The sequence below is a fragment of the Etheostoma spectabile genome, chromosome 12 (genome assembly GCF_008692095.1).
Source record: "Etheostoma spectabile isolate EspeVRDwgs_2016 chromosome 12, UIUC_Espe_1.0, whole genome shotgun sequence".
Classification (NCBI taxonomy): domain Eukaryota; kingdom Metazoa; phylum Chordata; class Actinopteri; order Perciformes; family Percidae; genus Etheostoma; species Etheostoma spectabile.
In genome coordinates, this window is record NC_045744.1 from 28,426,015 (window position 1) to 28,442,759 (window position 16,745).

At 43.3% G+C, this 16,745-nt stretch overlaps 1 protein-coding gene across 8 annotated transcripts in view; it reads right to left on the bottom strand.

The window, feature by feature from the left end:
- Positions 1-1,063: 1,063 nt before the first annotated feature.
- The window catches only part of cadm3 (cell adhesion molecule 3), a 94,639-nt gene continuing 78,957 nt past the window's right edge, over positions 1,064-16,745 (bottom strand). For 2 of the 8 annotated variants that reach the window (XM_032530755.1, XM_032530763.1), the window contains exons 8-12: positions 12,033-12,205; positions 11,173-11,580; positions 10,638-10,658; positions 8,620-8,745; positions 1,064-5,687 (exon numbers count right to left, since the gene is read on the bottom strand). In XM_032530755.1, the coding sequence (XP_032386646.1) occupies positions 5,569-5,687; positions 8,620-8,745; positions 10,638-10,658; positions 11,173-11,580; positions 12,033-12,205 (847 nt within the window). In that variant the 3' untranslated portion in view covers positions 1,064-5,568. Of the gene's footprint in view, positions 5,688-8,619; positions 8,746-10,637; positions 10,659-10,695; positions 10,977-11,172; positions 11,581-12,032; positions 12,206-16,745 lie in introns of those variants that run through there. The other 6 variants (XM_032530756.1, XM_032530760.1, XM_032530759.1 and 3 more) reach the window with 6 other exon arrangements.

Here is a 16,745-nt window from a genome sequence, read left to right on the forward strand (position 1 = left end):
GACAGCTAGCTAGACTATCTGTCCAATCAGTTTTCTGTTGCATGACTAAAACAACCTTCAAACGTACACGTGTTCCACCAAAACAAGTTCCTTCCTGAGGCTATTTTGTAGAGGCACCGTGGCTCCGTCCGGTGCTTAGAGGATTGTGATTGTTTTAAAGAAATGACAATAAACCAGAGCAGCTGCAGAGTGAGGTCTGGCTACACCACACTTCTTGGATAGCAAAAAAACCTCTGGGTTGTTTCCATTTCTTTAAATGTAAATGTGTTGTATTCATATAGCGCTTTTCTAGTCTTAACAACTACTCAAAGCGCTTTTTACATCATACAGGATACATTCACCATGCACACACTGTGACTGTCGTACAAGGTGCCACCTGTGCATCACTCTCACACTCATTTACACTCACACACAAGACACTGCAACTCAGGGTTCAGCGTCTTGCCCAAGGACACATCGACATGGGACTGCAGGGCCAGGGATTGAACCACCAACCTTCAGATTGGCATGCAACCGCTCTACCACTGAGCACTAAGCCAAGCTCTGGACGCAGCATTGGTAGTTGCAGGAACTTGTTTTGGTGAAAGATATACACCCCGCAAAAGAAAAACGCCACATCCAATATTAAATGAAGTTAACTGTTCACACATTACTGTAGCGTGAGATATTTAAATTAGCTGATACTTACCTCATTAGCCCTTATCAGTGTATCTCCGTGTGTACTTCGTCCACAGCAATCCCAAAACATCCCAGTTAGAGAGGAAATGCCATAAACGTATTCTCTGTTAATCTTTACAATCCTTCCCCAAGAACCAAGCAGACCTTGTTACACAGTCCAACATTTCTTCAACTTTTTTCAGCGTGTAGCTCACCAGCTGGAAGTCTGTTGTTGGTCCTAAGAGAGTTAGGTAACGACAACACACGGAACATCTGCGATGATCCTGGTACTGACATGTCGTTGATCCAGACTAGCAGAAAACAGATCACTCTCTGGAGGAACATTTTCCTATTTGATCTGATTTTGAAAGTTTCTGAAGAGGAAGAACCAATGACAAGACAGGTGAAATTAACCCAAATGCATGTTTATTGAAGTCAACAACTGAACTGGTATTTTGACAAAAAAACAAAACAAATACTGTATGAACATCCAACAGATGCAAACCCACCACAGCATGCGGTTGGGTCTCGCCTTGATGACATCATCAGCCATAGTACAAATGAACATACATGACAGCACTGTTCTCATGTGATATGGATATTTATTCAAAAGGAAGACTTGTCACCCAAAATAATAAGTCTGAAAACAAGGAAGTTGTTTTATTCATCCAAATAAGAACATTTTTTGTGTGTGAATGCAACACATAAGAGTGTCTCCGGAGTCTGCTTGGGTCAATTACTACACGCCTCACACTCATACACAAACACACACATATGTACAAATACACAGATCGCATGCCTGCCGTGCATATCCAGATATGTGTGTGGATGTGTGTGCAAAGTGTGTATTGGGTGCGCCTGTAAGAGTATCCAGTAAAGGCAACACTATATACAAGAAATTGTAGAAAAAGGGTTGTTGAAACAATAAAATACAGAAGAAAAAAAAAATTTCTAACCTCCAAGCTTTGGAAAATCTAATTGAAAAGAAGAGAAAAGAAAATGATTAACACTTCAACTGAAAGTAAAACTTTGAAGAGTATGCACACCTTTTACAAAACATAATTTAAAAATCAATATTTGTTTTTACTACCAAAACAAAGCAATGACTGGCAGCGAGTGTGCAACTGCCTGAGGAGGAGTTGATGAGAGTGGAATGGGGGGGGGGGTAAAGAGATGCTGCTGTTTGCTGGCATCTGGTGACAGCTAGTCATTACTGCATCGATGCAATGAAATATGAACGGGACTGACTGCACGTCCCAATTCAACGCTATCGTACCCCTACATAGGTTTAACGCAACAGTGTTGGGGGGGGAAAGCGGAATAAGTCCTAATTCATCAGTTACACTGCAAAAAAAACAAGTAAATTCATCTAATTTCTAGTCAAAATATCTAACAACACTTAAAAAAAGACAATCATTTAACGAGTGATATTTCAGTGAGACGTGGGGACTTTGTTTTAGACGATGCATCTTAGATATCTTGTTTAATGAAAGAATGATGAAGACATCTCGTTATGAGTCAGACTCAGATGAAAAAAGCTTTTTCGACATCTCTTTCAGTTTTTAAGCCGCTGTGTTATTTGTAAAAGATGAATCATCTTGTTTGAATATCATCTTCTTTCATTTTATTTCAAGAAATCTTATCGAGTGAATTTCCACTTGTTCCATTGGCAGATTTTTTTAACTTATTGCAAGCAAAAAGCACCGCCTTGTGTTCATTGCGTGGCCTTTTTTCCAGTGCATCCAGGGGACTGCTGTGTTAAGGAGGTACAGGCGGGTTGAACTGGGACGCGCCGTATGTTTGCAGATCAGAGGACAGCAGGCCGCCGCTCTCGTCTCCGGAGAGATTCTCGTCGGCACTTCTCATCTCCAACACTATCTACATTTCCAACCTTTTTCTCATGCAAGCTACATGCTAGCACATTAACTAACACGAAGGACAGGACGATAAATTACAGGCAAATACAGGTCCAGTAGTTTTTGAAAGACACTACACTTTATTGAGTATGAGGCCGGTGTTCCTTTTCTCTGTTCACACAGCAGAATTGGACTAGGGTTAAGTACAAATCAAAGGTTTCTCTTCACTAAGCTCCGCGAGACAAAGCCATCCTCTGGTCTGCAGACATGAATACTGTGTAAAGCTGAAGAGTATTGCAGAGCAAACATGGGACAAGCAACGGTTTGAGTTTTTCGAAATATTCATCTTGGTTCGTTTAAAGTTTTCTGGTGCATGTAAGAGCAGTCTCCAAAGGAGCACTGTTTGAGCCAAGTTTACTACAGCGCCACCCCAAATAACAAACCGAGATTCCACGAAAGAAAAGAAAAACAGCAGATGACCCTGTTTCAGGTCCCTTTTGTAGTATAGCTAGCTTAAAGACACACCAGCTGGGCCACTTTCTGTCAAAGCAGCTAGCTAGGTTGCGGTTAAAACGACAATGTGGGGAAAGGTACGAAAAGCACAATCCCTGAACGTTCCCAAAAAAGGGTGTACAAAAAAACTATCACAGACATCACTGTCTAAGGGTAGGACTGACAACAGCAAATGGATTCCTCTCCTAACACTCAGCCCAAAAAGGGCTGCAGAGAGCCATCGGTGCACGCCAGGAAACCGAGAGACGCTACTTCTACTGTACGTCTAGGACCGAATGAGACAGAGAAAGCATGGAGGGGGAAGAAGGGATGAGGGGAGGAGAGACCGGGTGAAGGTGGATCAGGACGCAGACGAGATGACTGATTAAAGAATTAAACGAAATGGACGAGTGGAGCAGGGGGGGGAGAGAGAGAAAGTAAAAAGACCTTTACGTTCAATAATGACTTTCTTCAGTGTAAGTGGAGCCCAGACTCCCGCTCGGGCACTCTGCCCACCAACGCCAAACCTTGGCGTGTGTACCGTTTGGAGCCCAGAGCCTCTTATTTAGATTGCAATCAATTTCCACGACCGGGCCGGGCCAAGTGGAGCTTGCCAGCTCCAATGCGAACTCCCAACCTTAATAAAACACTGTTCATTTATGGGAACCTTTTGCTAAGCTAGCATAAGATTCCTGCTTGCAATAACACACACATACACACACACACAGAAAGAAACAATAACAGGAAGGGTTGTTTTTTTGCCAGGAAGTTTGTCTTAATGCATGTAGGCAATCCTGTTCAGCCCCGTAGTGGTAAGCAAGCAAGCATTTTCAAGCAGCGAGCGTGCCCGCTTCTTAAAAGGAAGTTATGATGTCACTACTAAATGACTTTAGTGCCAGGTGGACTCGGAAAGACAAGCAGTCTGCTGCAGGGAGCAGGATGGATGTTCAGAGAGGGCGGAGTGGAAAGAAAAGCCCAGCGGTCCACATGTGCCGGGCAGTGATACTCCAGGAAGGCTCGAACAAAATACTTTTTCACTTTGACACCTTTTCGAAAGCTGCTGCATTCTACAGAGGTTTTGCTACAGTTTAGTGTTTGGGAGCAGATACTAAATGTGGCACACAGACGAAAAAAAGGTGAAGAAATATAGCATCAAAATGTTAAACCTCAAAATCAAAATACAACTCGGGAAAAAAATGGATGTACGGACTCCTGGACAGACACTGTAAACCGTTAACACTGACAGTACCACACTGAGACACTGACGAGAGAAAATCTCCCATTAATCCCCGAAACCAAAAGGAATTAAAAAAAAAAGGAGAAGGACAATGTTCCTCATACAAATATTTGCAATTAAGGTTAGTTTTCATCGCAACATCAATGTCGTTATTTTTAATACTTTTTCCCCAGATATTGATAGTTTTGACTCTGCATTTCCACGCATGTAATAAAAAACAGGCAGGCTTTTTTTTTGAGTATATAAGTTACTGTAATGCAGTAACAGACTGTATGAGATACAGGAGAGAGGGATATGTAGAGAAAGAGAAGAGGGATAGAAGAAGAAGAGAAGGCAGAGAGAGGACAGAGAGAGATCGAGTATATACAGCACACCAAAGATTTTCCGTCATGTAAAAAGAATGCTATATAATTCTATATATATATATTTATATATGTATACTGGAGCCCCTCGGCTTGGTAGCGCAAGGCGGGAATGCTATGTTTGCATGAGTGCTGTATGTCGTGGTGCTGCATTGTGGGAAACTCAACGGCTTGAACCCGGGTTTGAGAGGACGCGGGAAGAAGGTTTGATGGCGTAAAAAGATTAAACTGTGAGAGAGAGGGAGATTAGGTTTGTCAGTAATAATTTGCCTTGGATGGATGCCTCCACCAGTAGGTTGTTTGCAGAGGGATACCACCTTGTCAGATGGAGAGAATGAGGACAGAGACGTGAAGAGGCAGAGCCGATGGTTTTGGTTGAGATGTTGAAGGAGACAGGTTGGGCGAGGTGTGAGAAGTGAAGTATCAGAGCTCGGGATGCCGGAATGTGAGTTACAATTTAGCTTTTCGGAAGGCGCTGACAGTTAGAAGTACGATGTTTGTGTAAAAAGGTGTTATTGTGTCATTCAGAGATAATTCAGACGTGTTAGTACAGCAGGAGGCCCGCGCTTGTTAATCGGAACATCTACGAGCAATTAAGTCTGTGTGAGAAGAGTTTTCCTCAAGACTGACTCATGTACATATGTGTCTGTGTGTACGTGTGTGTGTGTGTGTGTGTGTGTGTGTGTGTGTGTCTTCAGTTCGTCTGTGTGTCAGTGCAAAAATCCCACTTCCCTGTATCAATGCAAAGAGGGTAGTACCAGTTGAAGCTCAACTCATCGCTTTATCCCAACTGCAGTTCTTTCCCTCCCGTCCCCTCCCCTCCCATCATCCCTTCCAAACGAGTGAAGAACTGAAGCGTCGTGAAAACAAATGGAGGTTTCTTTCCCCTTCGCTCCTCCCCTCTCCTCTAATCCACGTCCTCCAGCTTTCCCTCCTTTTCCTCCACCGCTCCCGCCCCCTCTGTCTAGATGAAGTACTCCTTCTTATCCTCTGCTCCGGAGTGGCCTCCCTCTGCGTTGATGATGGCCGTGTCCGCATCGGGGGCGTCGTCCGAGCCCTTGGCCTCGTGGGTCAGATACGTTCCTGTGGGAGAGAACAAGAGACAGAGATGGTGAGGGTGAGAGAGAGAGAGAGAGAGAGAGAGAGAGAGAGAGAGAGAGAGAGAGACATAAGGGAGGAAATAAGATTGCTGAGGCAGTAAAAGTCACTGGAACGGTAAAATGACAAAGGTCCAGAGACTGTTATAAACAGTGGAGTGGCTAGATGTTCCAATATGATGTCCAAATGATCACCGCAGGTGCTTTTGATAACAGTTTTTTGCCTTTAATATGGTTGAAATACTATGTAATAAAGGTTTCTTTAGGATGTGGACACAGTACAAGACACAAAGTCAAAATAATAAAAAAAAGGTGTTTTTCTTTGGAGGTTTTATGTGGAGTTTTATTTTGGTTATGATGGGTCAGGGCTAAGGCAAAAGTCAGTTAAAGTCAAATAGTTTTTTTCCCAAGGACATCTCAAGGTCTACTTTAAAAGCTATTTTCAGTTGAAAAGTGAACATTTTTTGACATCTTGGTTGCATATAACCACTGTTTTGCAACAGTTTATGATTAGGGTACAAGATGTATCATGAATTCACGCATAACTTCATGCATCACAAAGCACAAATTCAATAATGTAGTACTTGACGAACTATCAGTAATTAGAAAGTAGGATTAATAGTATCTCATGCATGACTTAATGCAGGAACAATACGTGAATTAATGCATCAATTAAGGTATTTCAATCATCATGAGTTCTGATTTATTGATGATGTTCATGTCTTCTTCTTTGGTTAATCTGTTGTTCAAGTGTCTAAGCCTAAAAAATTGAATTGAATTGGAGTGTTGTAATCATGATGAACTAAACATTACTTCTTTATTACTTCATCATGTCTGTGGCTGACCTGCTCCATCTTTAACATTGATATAAAAGATAAGATTAATGGTGGCAAAAAAGAAACAAAAGTCAAAAAGCATCATTGAACAAAGTTGGGGTTATTATCTTCCCCATACACCTGTTAGAACGTGACCACATTCCCATACAAACGCCATTACAGGAGCTGATGAAGACCGAGAGGTGTCTTTGAAAGCTCTGGTAAAGGCTAGCTGGTGGAACTTGAGCTGAGCTCATTTTGTCAACCTACTTTTAGAGGGATTTAAACTTAGGACATCCAGCTTTTTGGCCAATACACTGTGCATTAAAAGTGCACATTCTGTGAGTCGTTTCATCTGTTGCTCTTGTGCTTCAGTAAAAACTATCTGCATTCACTCTCACACCAAGGAAATGACAGGCAATGACCAATGTTCATGTACTGCAGTCAGTGTAATTGCTCACTTCTCTGCTGGCCCGCAAACACTACAGCTGCTGTCAGCAGACAATGAGGAGCTTCACACATAGGGCTGGGCAATGTATCCATATTATATCAATGTCGTGATATAAGACTCAAATGTGTCTTAGATTTTGGATATCCTCATATGACATCTTTATAAGTTTGTCTTTTCCTGGTTTTAAGGGGTGCATAACAGTGAAGTGAAGTCATCTTCTGAACTAACAAGATGATGATGATGATGAATAATTTAATTTTGGTTAAAATGCAGAATAAGCAGAAGCCAAGGCTTATTTTGGCCTATCCTATAATACCCATAAAATTACCCAGAACAAAACTAAATACAATCCTAGTCAGTTTACATTTCAATCAAATTACTTCATACCCCTAGTTATTTTAGATTTTAAAGCTTTTTTGAAGCTCAACAGAGACTTACACACATTTTCAACTCATCATTAAGTTCATTCCATAATTTAACCCCCAAAATTTAAACACATATAAGATATTAGTCCTCAAGTTACCAGTTTCATAGAGAACCGTCTTAAATTATAATTACCTTATCTTAATTTAAATGAAATGAAAAAAAATGAAGGCTATTGTTAACAACTTCAAAAAGTATTTCTAAAGTTTTTAAATATACAAGATCTGAAAATTTAGAACATGTAAGAACAAGCTTTTTCTTGCTGTTCTATTATTTTTTACCTTAATCCACAGTCATTATATCCACAATACTAATGATTATTTATCTAAAATCTCACTCTGTAATATTTTGTGAAAGTTCCAATTGTCATCCCTACAATATCGTCGCAATATCAACATTGAGCTATTTGGTCATATTATACAATTTTCTTTTTCCCGCCCTAATTCACACTATCACCCCCCAGATCCCACCCTTATGTGTACAGGTGCTTTACCCAACCAGAGGGGGTCAGCACTGCAGTGACACGGACATGCTCCCTCACGGACCTCGCATCTCTGAACACTGGCCACCAAGTGACTGTCTTCAATATTCTGGAGCAGCTGGAGGCTGGGCAAGTGTTTATCAACTGCACCACCTGGGGGGCTGAAATGGGCCTAGTATCATTTAAATTTTACCAGTTGCCTGCTGGAGTTCAGACATTTGAATTTACTTTGTCCTATTTGTGTATGTGTGAAAATATTGTGTTTTTAGACCTGAATAAAAGTGTGAAGAAAGACAAAGAAACACTGTTTCACAGAGCACATGAGCAACAGAGTAACTAACTAACATCACGGCCAGAAAGCAATTACATTTATACCACATTTTTAATCTCCGTATTTGACCATATAAAATATGCCGCTGAAATATCGCTGATGTCATGACATCTAATCTCACAGGAAGTTGTGTTAACAAAAATGTATTAAAAGGCAATGAATAAATATTCACTTATTGTCATTCATTCATTTCCTGCATTGAGAGTAGAACAAGTGGGGTTTATGCTTAGAAGCCATATTTAGGTATGAACCCATTTGCATTTCTGTGTGTCCCTGCATTTGCATATGCATGTTTGCGAGAGCCAGTCTTGGTACACATGTTTCCATATTTATGCAAGTGTATCTCTATGCACGCTCATGCATGATGCATGCATGCATGTGTCTGTGTGTGTTTGTGTGTCTGTGTGAGCAGGTGACCTTTGTGTCTGATGAGGTATCTGCCCAGGACGATGAGGAGGCAGAGCAGGATGAAGACGATTACAGCAACCACCCCTCCGATCACGGCGTGGTCCACCCCCGAAGACGTTGACATGGCTGTGGGGTCTTAAGGAGAGGATGGTGGGATGGAGAGGAGAGGAGAAGAGAGGAGAGGAGAGGAGCATGTAGTAAAGATAAGATTGGAGACATAATGAGAGAGAGAGGGAAAGGAAGATTGGTTGAGTGACAAAGAGCGACAGAAAACGAGGTAGAGAGAGGGAGAAACAAGGGGAGAGAGGTATAGAGAGACAGAGATTGAGAGCAGAGAGGGGTTGCGTATGAATATTGGTGGAAACGGGAGACAGATGATGAAAGGCAGCAGAAATAGAGTGAGAGAGAGAGAGAGAAAGAGCGAGCGAGAGAGAATAATGGGGTGAGTGACAGAGAAAAAAGAAAAGAACAGGGGAGCGGAGAAGACTTGTTAATATATAATATCCAGACACAGCAGCAAACCTTCAGAAGACAAAGACAAGGATATGACAAAAAGCCAGGCGAAAGAAAAGAGGCCACCATGTCACCCGCCATTAAAAATGGTTCGTGACTAACATGCAACAGGACTGAGCAGTTTACACACCAAGTCCCAATCACTTATAATAACCTTGTGGGAACACAGGCTGCGCCTAGAATAGTATGCCTAGTATATAAAAGGGCATGCTTAAGATGTACTTAAAACATTTATTAACATTGCACTGCCCTTTACTTTATGCATTTTCACCCAACAGCAGAGATTGCCCTGCTTCAGCCACCTTAGCTACTTGCCCCTCAGAGAAGGAAACAATCTGCGCAGAAATAATTTGATATATCATTTTTTTCGCCTGACTTTTTAGACCGGAAAAGACACTGGGTGTCATTTTGAAAGTCACTCAGATCGAAAGTAGCACTTCTCAATCCCAAAAAAATAACACAGCTTAAAAAAACAAAACAACAACAAATAATGGAGGCGTAAAAAGGAAATGGCGTTGGAAAAACTGACTTGCACTCGGTGAATGTTTAAGGGGTCAAACCAATGTGGAGGGCAGGAATAGGTCATATATACAGTACATACACAAAAAGAACAGGAGCGAGAGATAAAGGCACAGCAACAGCCACTGACCACCAGAAATATAAAAACTGACAAAACTGAAAGTATAAAAAAAGAAGGAAGACGTTACAACCAGCTGGGACACCAAATGATGGGGGGGGAACGGGCAGTTCACAGCCAAAAAAGTCCCATTTCAGCCAGTTAGAGAAGTGAAGGGTGTGGAAACAGCCGGCCAGAGGCCAACCGCCGATAGAGAACAGGGAGAAGACGGGGGAGAAGAGACTTGAGCACCAGTCAGAATGACACACACACACACACACACACACACACAGAAAGTGGAATGCACTGGCCGGCGTAGAGGTGAGAGGGGCATGCTGACGAGGCGAGACTAGGAATGAGCCCATAAATCCTGCTGTCAGCATCAAAGGAAAGCAGACAAGACCCAAGAACACCTCGAGAACACACCCCCCCACTCCCCAACACACACACACAAAAACACAAACACACAGAGAAAACCACACAGAGGACGTGGAACTTGTACCACTTAAGAGGTCATGCTTGTGAGTGTGTCTTTGTGAGATAGATGTTAGTGCCTGGTGTGAATGCTGCTGGAGTCAATATGTGTGTGTGTGTGTGTGTGTGCGTGCGTGCGTGCGTGCATGCGTGCATGCGTGCGTGCGTGTGTGTGTGTGAGCTTTGAACCTGTATATGTGCATGTATGGGCAACAACAAAGCATTACATGGGCAAGAGTATGAACTATTCATTGCACTCCACTCTGAGGTTCAAAGTGTCCCCAGACTGGGTTTTTATTCAAGAGTGACAGACAGGCAAAAACAGACAGAGCTACACACAGTCAGACCTACAGATGGACAGACAGACAGACAGACAAGTGGACGAAAAATTTAGAACAACAGGTGACTGGTGGAAAAGTTATACCTGCAATGTTGTCTGCAGCATCTTCTCAAGTGGATGAGTAGATGGATTGTTGGATGTTTAGATTGATGAATGGATGGATGGTTGGTTGGATAGATGAGTGGAGGAGTGTGTGTTGGGGGGTTTGGGGTGGGGTTAGGGATTATCAACAGGAGGAAAGAGGAAAACAAGAAAAAAAAAACATGAAACAGCTGTGAAAGGGCCACACAAATGCCATTTCCTTCCTTGTGTTTCTTAAATGATTGTCTTGCTGTCAGCTTTCAGTATAATGTTTGCACGCGTGTGTGTGTGTGTGTGTGTGTGTGTGTGTGTGCATGTAAAACCAGCTCCCAGTATCCTTGACTGCTCCACAATGCAAGCAAAGTTTGTGTATTGAGGAAGAAAAAAGAAATAGCAAAGAAGTAACTTGAGTGGTGTTTGTTTTCCACTCCATTACTAAGCCTCTTGCATCTCTCTTGTTTGCAAGTGTGTGTGTGTGTGTGTGTGTGTGTGTGTGTGTGTGTGTGTGTGTGCGCAAGTGTAGCTTAGATGGTTTTACCTGTGAAAGTGTAAACTCCATTCAGCTGGACGGAAACTGAGGGAGTGAGGGAGGAGGCGGGGGAGGGGTTGGCATTGGAGGGAGCGATGCTTGCGGAGGAGGGAGGAGGAGTGAGGGAGGAGGAGGGAGAGAGTGGCAGGTCGGGGAAGAGGGCGTTGGAGAGGCTGGTGGTGGAGAATTCAGAGACGGTGGTCGACACGTCAGCCACGGAGGGGGTGGGGGAAGGTGAGGAGTCTAGGAAAGACTCGGGGGAGGAGGTGGAGGCGAGGAGAGAAGGGTGGGAGGAGGAGTAAGTGGGATCAGAGCCAGAGCCAGAGAAAACGTCAGGGGCAGAGGAGGGTGGGAGGGGGGAGGATGGAGAGCCAAGGAAGGATAAGGTGGTGTCTGGGGAGTCTGGGTCCATGAGGCCTTGGGAGGGAGGAGGACGGAGAGGACGAGGAGGAAGATGAAGCGCAGGAGGAGTGGGAATGAGTAAGCAAAGTGCAAAAATGGCCATGGAATCGAACGAACGGGACACATCAAAGCGAAAGGGAAAGAAGCGCAAGAACGAGCGAAAGCGGTTGGATGGTAGGCGGTGGCGTCGGTCATGGTGGCGCGGTTTGGATGAGAAAAAATAAAATAAAACAACAAAGAAACACAGGAGGAAAGAAACGAAAGAAAATCAGAAGAGAAAAACGGTGGAAGAAGTACAGGCAAATAGCCACAACAAATGACAGAAATAAAGAAACGTGATGAAGAAAAAAGTAAAAGAAGAAGACATCCCAACTCTTTCTCTACATCAGTCTCCCTCTTTCCCACAACACATCCCATTTCTGACTTTTTATTTCCCCAATTTTATTTTTTTTACTTTTCCTTATTACCTTGCACCAGCAGGGTGTACTCCCCCACGCTGTCTCCAATGCCGTTGCTGGCTTCGCAGAGGTAGACGCCATTGTCGGATTTGTTGAGCATCTCGAAGCGCAAGAAAGCCCCGTCGGCTTTGGCCAGTGGGGGGAGCTCTCCATCCTTCTTCTCCCACCTGTAAGAGGTGGGCCTGTTGAAACAGGAGAGAGACAGAAACACAAAGAATGAGAGTCCTGAGTTGAACTGTGTGCGCCGCACGTTTTTCACACAAAAAGAGTAACACAAAGTAAAAATCAAAGGGAGGTTATAGTGATGAGAGGAGAAGGGGGCTTTGACAAGTGCTGCAGGACAAAGAGAAAAGATGAAACAATCAAGGGCGAAGTAGATATGAAAAGAGGAGAAATGGGAAAAAAGAAAAGATAAAAGCAGGGGAGGAGAGCAAGTGAGAATGCATGAGAGAAAGAGATGGATATTACAGCAAGAAAATAGAGAAGGGACAGAGGGAGAAGGAGAGAATGAACAATGGAAAGAGAGAGCGAGAGGGGAGTTGTTGCTGCAGATGGTAAAAGTAAAAAAAAGGAGGGATGAAGGAAATGATGGAAAGAGGGGACGGGGTTGGGAGGAGTGCCACAGCTTGAAGAAGGAAAGTGATTAAAAAAGATGGAGGGAGAAGAAGACAACGGAACAAAGATCAGCATTTCAAATCAGCCAGCGTTAAAGAAAAAAAAATCCATTCTGCATAACAGATCGCGTATGAGAGAGATAGCGAGACGTGTCTTGATAAAAGAATCAATTATGTAAATGTACGAGTCCTTAAGCGCTGTACAGTAATTAGAATGACGGGGGAGACTGAGACGGGGACAGACCCAAATGGGTCGGACTGATTAAATGCTCTTGGAAATGTGAAGAAAGAGAAAAAAACTCAGGTGAAAGGTGCAATCGGTAAATTCACGATGGACTCCAGGTGGTTATTTGTGCTTGTAGTAACTGTTAAAGGCAGGAGCAATTCATCTCCTAGACCCAGCTTCTGTAGACCAATATTTAAAAATCCAGTTGGATGTTTCTAAAAAGGCAAAAACCTACAATTCTATCTGTTGTTGCTGCTGGGCAAAATTCTCAAACTGAGTGAAAGCTAATGAGAAACATGGTCCACTTCCTTTACACCTGCTGGTGCTTGGGAGACGGTGGATTATTTGAAAACTTTCAAGTTTCGAATATATGTCATTTTAGGAATATAAATTCCAACAAGAGCTCCAGCTGTCTTGAGGCAAAACAAGCGTGTCCTGACCATGTTCATCTGGTTACCTGCAATAAAATGGAATCAGCTGTTGTATTACACTGCCTCCAAATGTTATATAATGTGCAATTAACTGATCAATTAACTTCACATTTACAAGGCTTTAAATCGTGTAGTGTTATTGCACACAATGCTCAAAAGTCAATCACTGTTATACAGCAAGTACTTAGTTTAAGTGCAGAAAGGCGATTGGTCTGACCAAGCTGATAATTTCCCAGCATGCATGTCTAAAATCGGTGTTTGTATTTTTGGCTACGAGCTCTGCTTTGGTGGAAACTCTTCAATTAGCATGCATGCATTAATAAACACTGCACACAAGTTATGATATGCTTGAAGACATACTTTAACGCAATTATGGGTACTTTGGTTCTGCACATCCCTCCTTCTCACAGCTATAATCATTATCCCTGTAAAGAATGTGCTATTGGGTGTTTTTCATGTAAGATTGGCTAAATTATGTTAATGCCTAAAATCTCTGTAATCCATCTCTTAAAAAATACCTAAAGTATATGTTGTCTGATCAGTATTTGTACAGTTAGAGATTATTAAAGGATAAACCTGGTGTTATTTTTATATTGACCTGCCATGGCTTTCTGACGACCCTGTGAGTGCCGCTCAGTCCCAAGCTTGTTGGTTCCTACAGAAAATGGACATGTGTTTAAAGCTGCTCTAATTTATTCTTTATGAAAAAACAATATCAGCAGAGAGAGAGAGAGAGAGAGAGAGAGAGAGCATTTTGGTTTTACAGACCACTGTTTTGATTCAGTCATCTCTCATCAGCGTAGTTTCAAGACAAATCCGGCAGCTGTTTTCCAGCAAATAAAACTCTGATCAACCCAATGCCACTCCCTGCCCAGCCGAAAGAAATCCAAAGTCTGCGGCTTCACTACGAAAGAAGAAAAAGAAGCTAAAAGTAAGCAAATGAATGCTAATTCTCTCTGCGTCTGCTCGATGTGTAAATATGCTGCTGTTTCCCACCTCAACATTGTAAGGGGATAAAATGTGTTGCTGCACCTCCGTGGTCAAAAACAAATAAATTATAGTTCATAGGTTTACAGATGTGTTAAACAGTTGGTGGGCAGCTGGGCACTAGCAAAGGTCACTCAACCAGGTGTAAATAGTGCATTTGTAGGGGGGACTATTTTGAGCTGCGGATTAATACACATTTGGTGCACCAGGGAGTATTTACGGCAGCAGGAGAGCGTGTGTGGATTTGACTCAGAATAAAGCCTTGTGACAAGCAACAGGTCCCTGAGTGCAATGCTGCGGCTCCTTGGTGTGTTGGTAGTGGTTTTGGACAACACTATAACAGAATAAACTATATCAGACTTTGGCTATACAGGCAATACTCATTAGTGATACATTATTGGTCTTGGTCCTTTCAGGGGATTTGTTAACGATAAGAGAATTATACTGTAGAACATTGCCGGCCCTATACTTTCACAGGTTACAGATTACTGTAATCCTGTTACATGTCACCTGCTGTCTTGTAACCGTGGCCATGACCGTGCACACATAAGGAAGCCCGCACGCAAGATGTCAAAGTTCTGCAGGGCTTTGTAGCTGTAAATGTGTTTGGTAAACAGTCTTGGTTAAATAACTCCAAGCTCAGAAATGTGATGCAACCACTCCTGGGCCATGCTGATTGAATATATGTGAAATATACAAAGAAGGTAAAACACAAATTCCATTCTGTTCTGTTGCTGCCGGGCGTCAAGGAAACACAGTATGGAATTTGATATGGTAAGTTATTCTTTTGAAGCTGACAGGATGTGACCACGGAAAGAGAAAAGTGTGTATCATTGAATACAGTGTGACGTTTGCTGAGTTTGATTGGGGGGGGCAGCCCAAGGAGGGAGGAGAGGGATCTGAGTGGCTGGGTGTGTCGGAGGAAAGGTGTTGTCGCGGTGATGGGGTTTTGAGTGACAGCTGCAGGGTCAACCTGTATCTGATATGATTGGACACTAGCTCATCCACAAGCAGCGGTGCACACAGCTGAGCACGCTCCCACGGTCTCGCCCTCTCTAGTACACACACACACACACACACACACACACACACACACACACACAGACACACAGACACACACACACACACACAACACAGACACAGACACAGACACACACACCACACACACACACACACACACACACACACACACACACACACACACACACACACACACAGCACTTTCTCTTGTTCGCACTCCCTCTCTCTGTCTTCGTCATTCGCTGCTTGTCACCAAATCTTTCTGTCTCCTCTCCGCCCACGCGTTTCTCCGCTCCCCTCTACCTCTCCCTCTCCTGTCGGCTTGTTTTCTTTTCCTCACCACCCCTCCTTCTCTTGTCATTTTTTACAGCAATCTCACAGTTTCTATATAGCCTTGTTTTTTTACGTACAGCCTCTGCCAGTCAGCATACACTTTCTTGTATCTAAAGCCTCTCTGTGTATCGTGATTCCAGCAGGACCTGAACCCTGAGGCCTTGCATTGTTTGGGCCATTTAAACTACATAGAACCCTTTATTACCATACAACATGAATATGTCCTGTATAGATCATACACAGTTTAGTGGATGGATTCTCCCAGAATGTATCACACATACAGTACAAAGATTTCTAGCCTAGGTGGTCCCTGTGGGAATTGAACCCCTGACCACGGCACTTTGTGCACTCCTCGCTTTTCTCCCATCTATAATTTAATCAACTCCGCTGCTGCGCGTTAAAGCACGTTCATGCCATGACAGCCACCTCCTACTCCCCCGCCCCCTATCTGTTCCACCTGCCAATCAAACTAACCGGCTAGTCTTACTCCCAGCCACTCCTGTGATGAGTTGACAGGGGGAGAGAGGGGAGAAGGAGGGGGGGAAAGGGGGAAAAGGTGTGAGGAGAGATAGAGGAGAGTTATAGGAAAGGACAGGGAGAGGAGGAGGCGGAGGAGGAGGGCAACGAGGCATCGTGACAAGACGAAGAGGAGTGAACGAGCCGTGAGTGACACTGTGGCGGAGAGATACCCGATGATGGAGGGATAGAGGGATAGAGGCAAGGAGGGGAGGAGAGTGGATCAATAGCGATGGTTGGCTGAAGGTTCATCTATAATGCAGAAAGGCCAAGGGAAAAAAGAATGTATTTGTGTGGGTAGGATTTAGGACGGGGTTTGCAGTTTGTTTCTGTCTGCGAGCATCACAAATGTTGTGTACACACTGTATCAGTGAACATGGGAGAGCTTGTACAAGCAGATGTGTTACGCTAACTGCGCCCATGTGTGTGTGTTTATGTACTGTACGTGTCGTGTTTGAACAAGTGACTACTTGCGTTAGAAGGTGTCAGAAATTAAACATGTTAGTGGGGATTGCTTACAAGTGTCTGCAGACTGTCAGTGCTGCTTCTTGCGTGTATCCTGTGTGTGTGTGTGTGTGTGTGTGTGTGTGTGTGT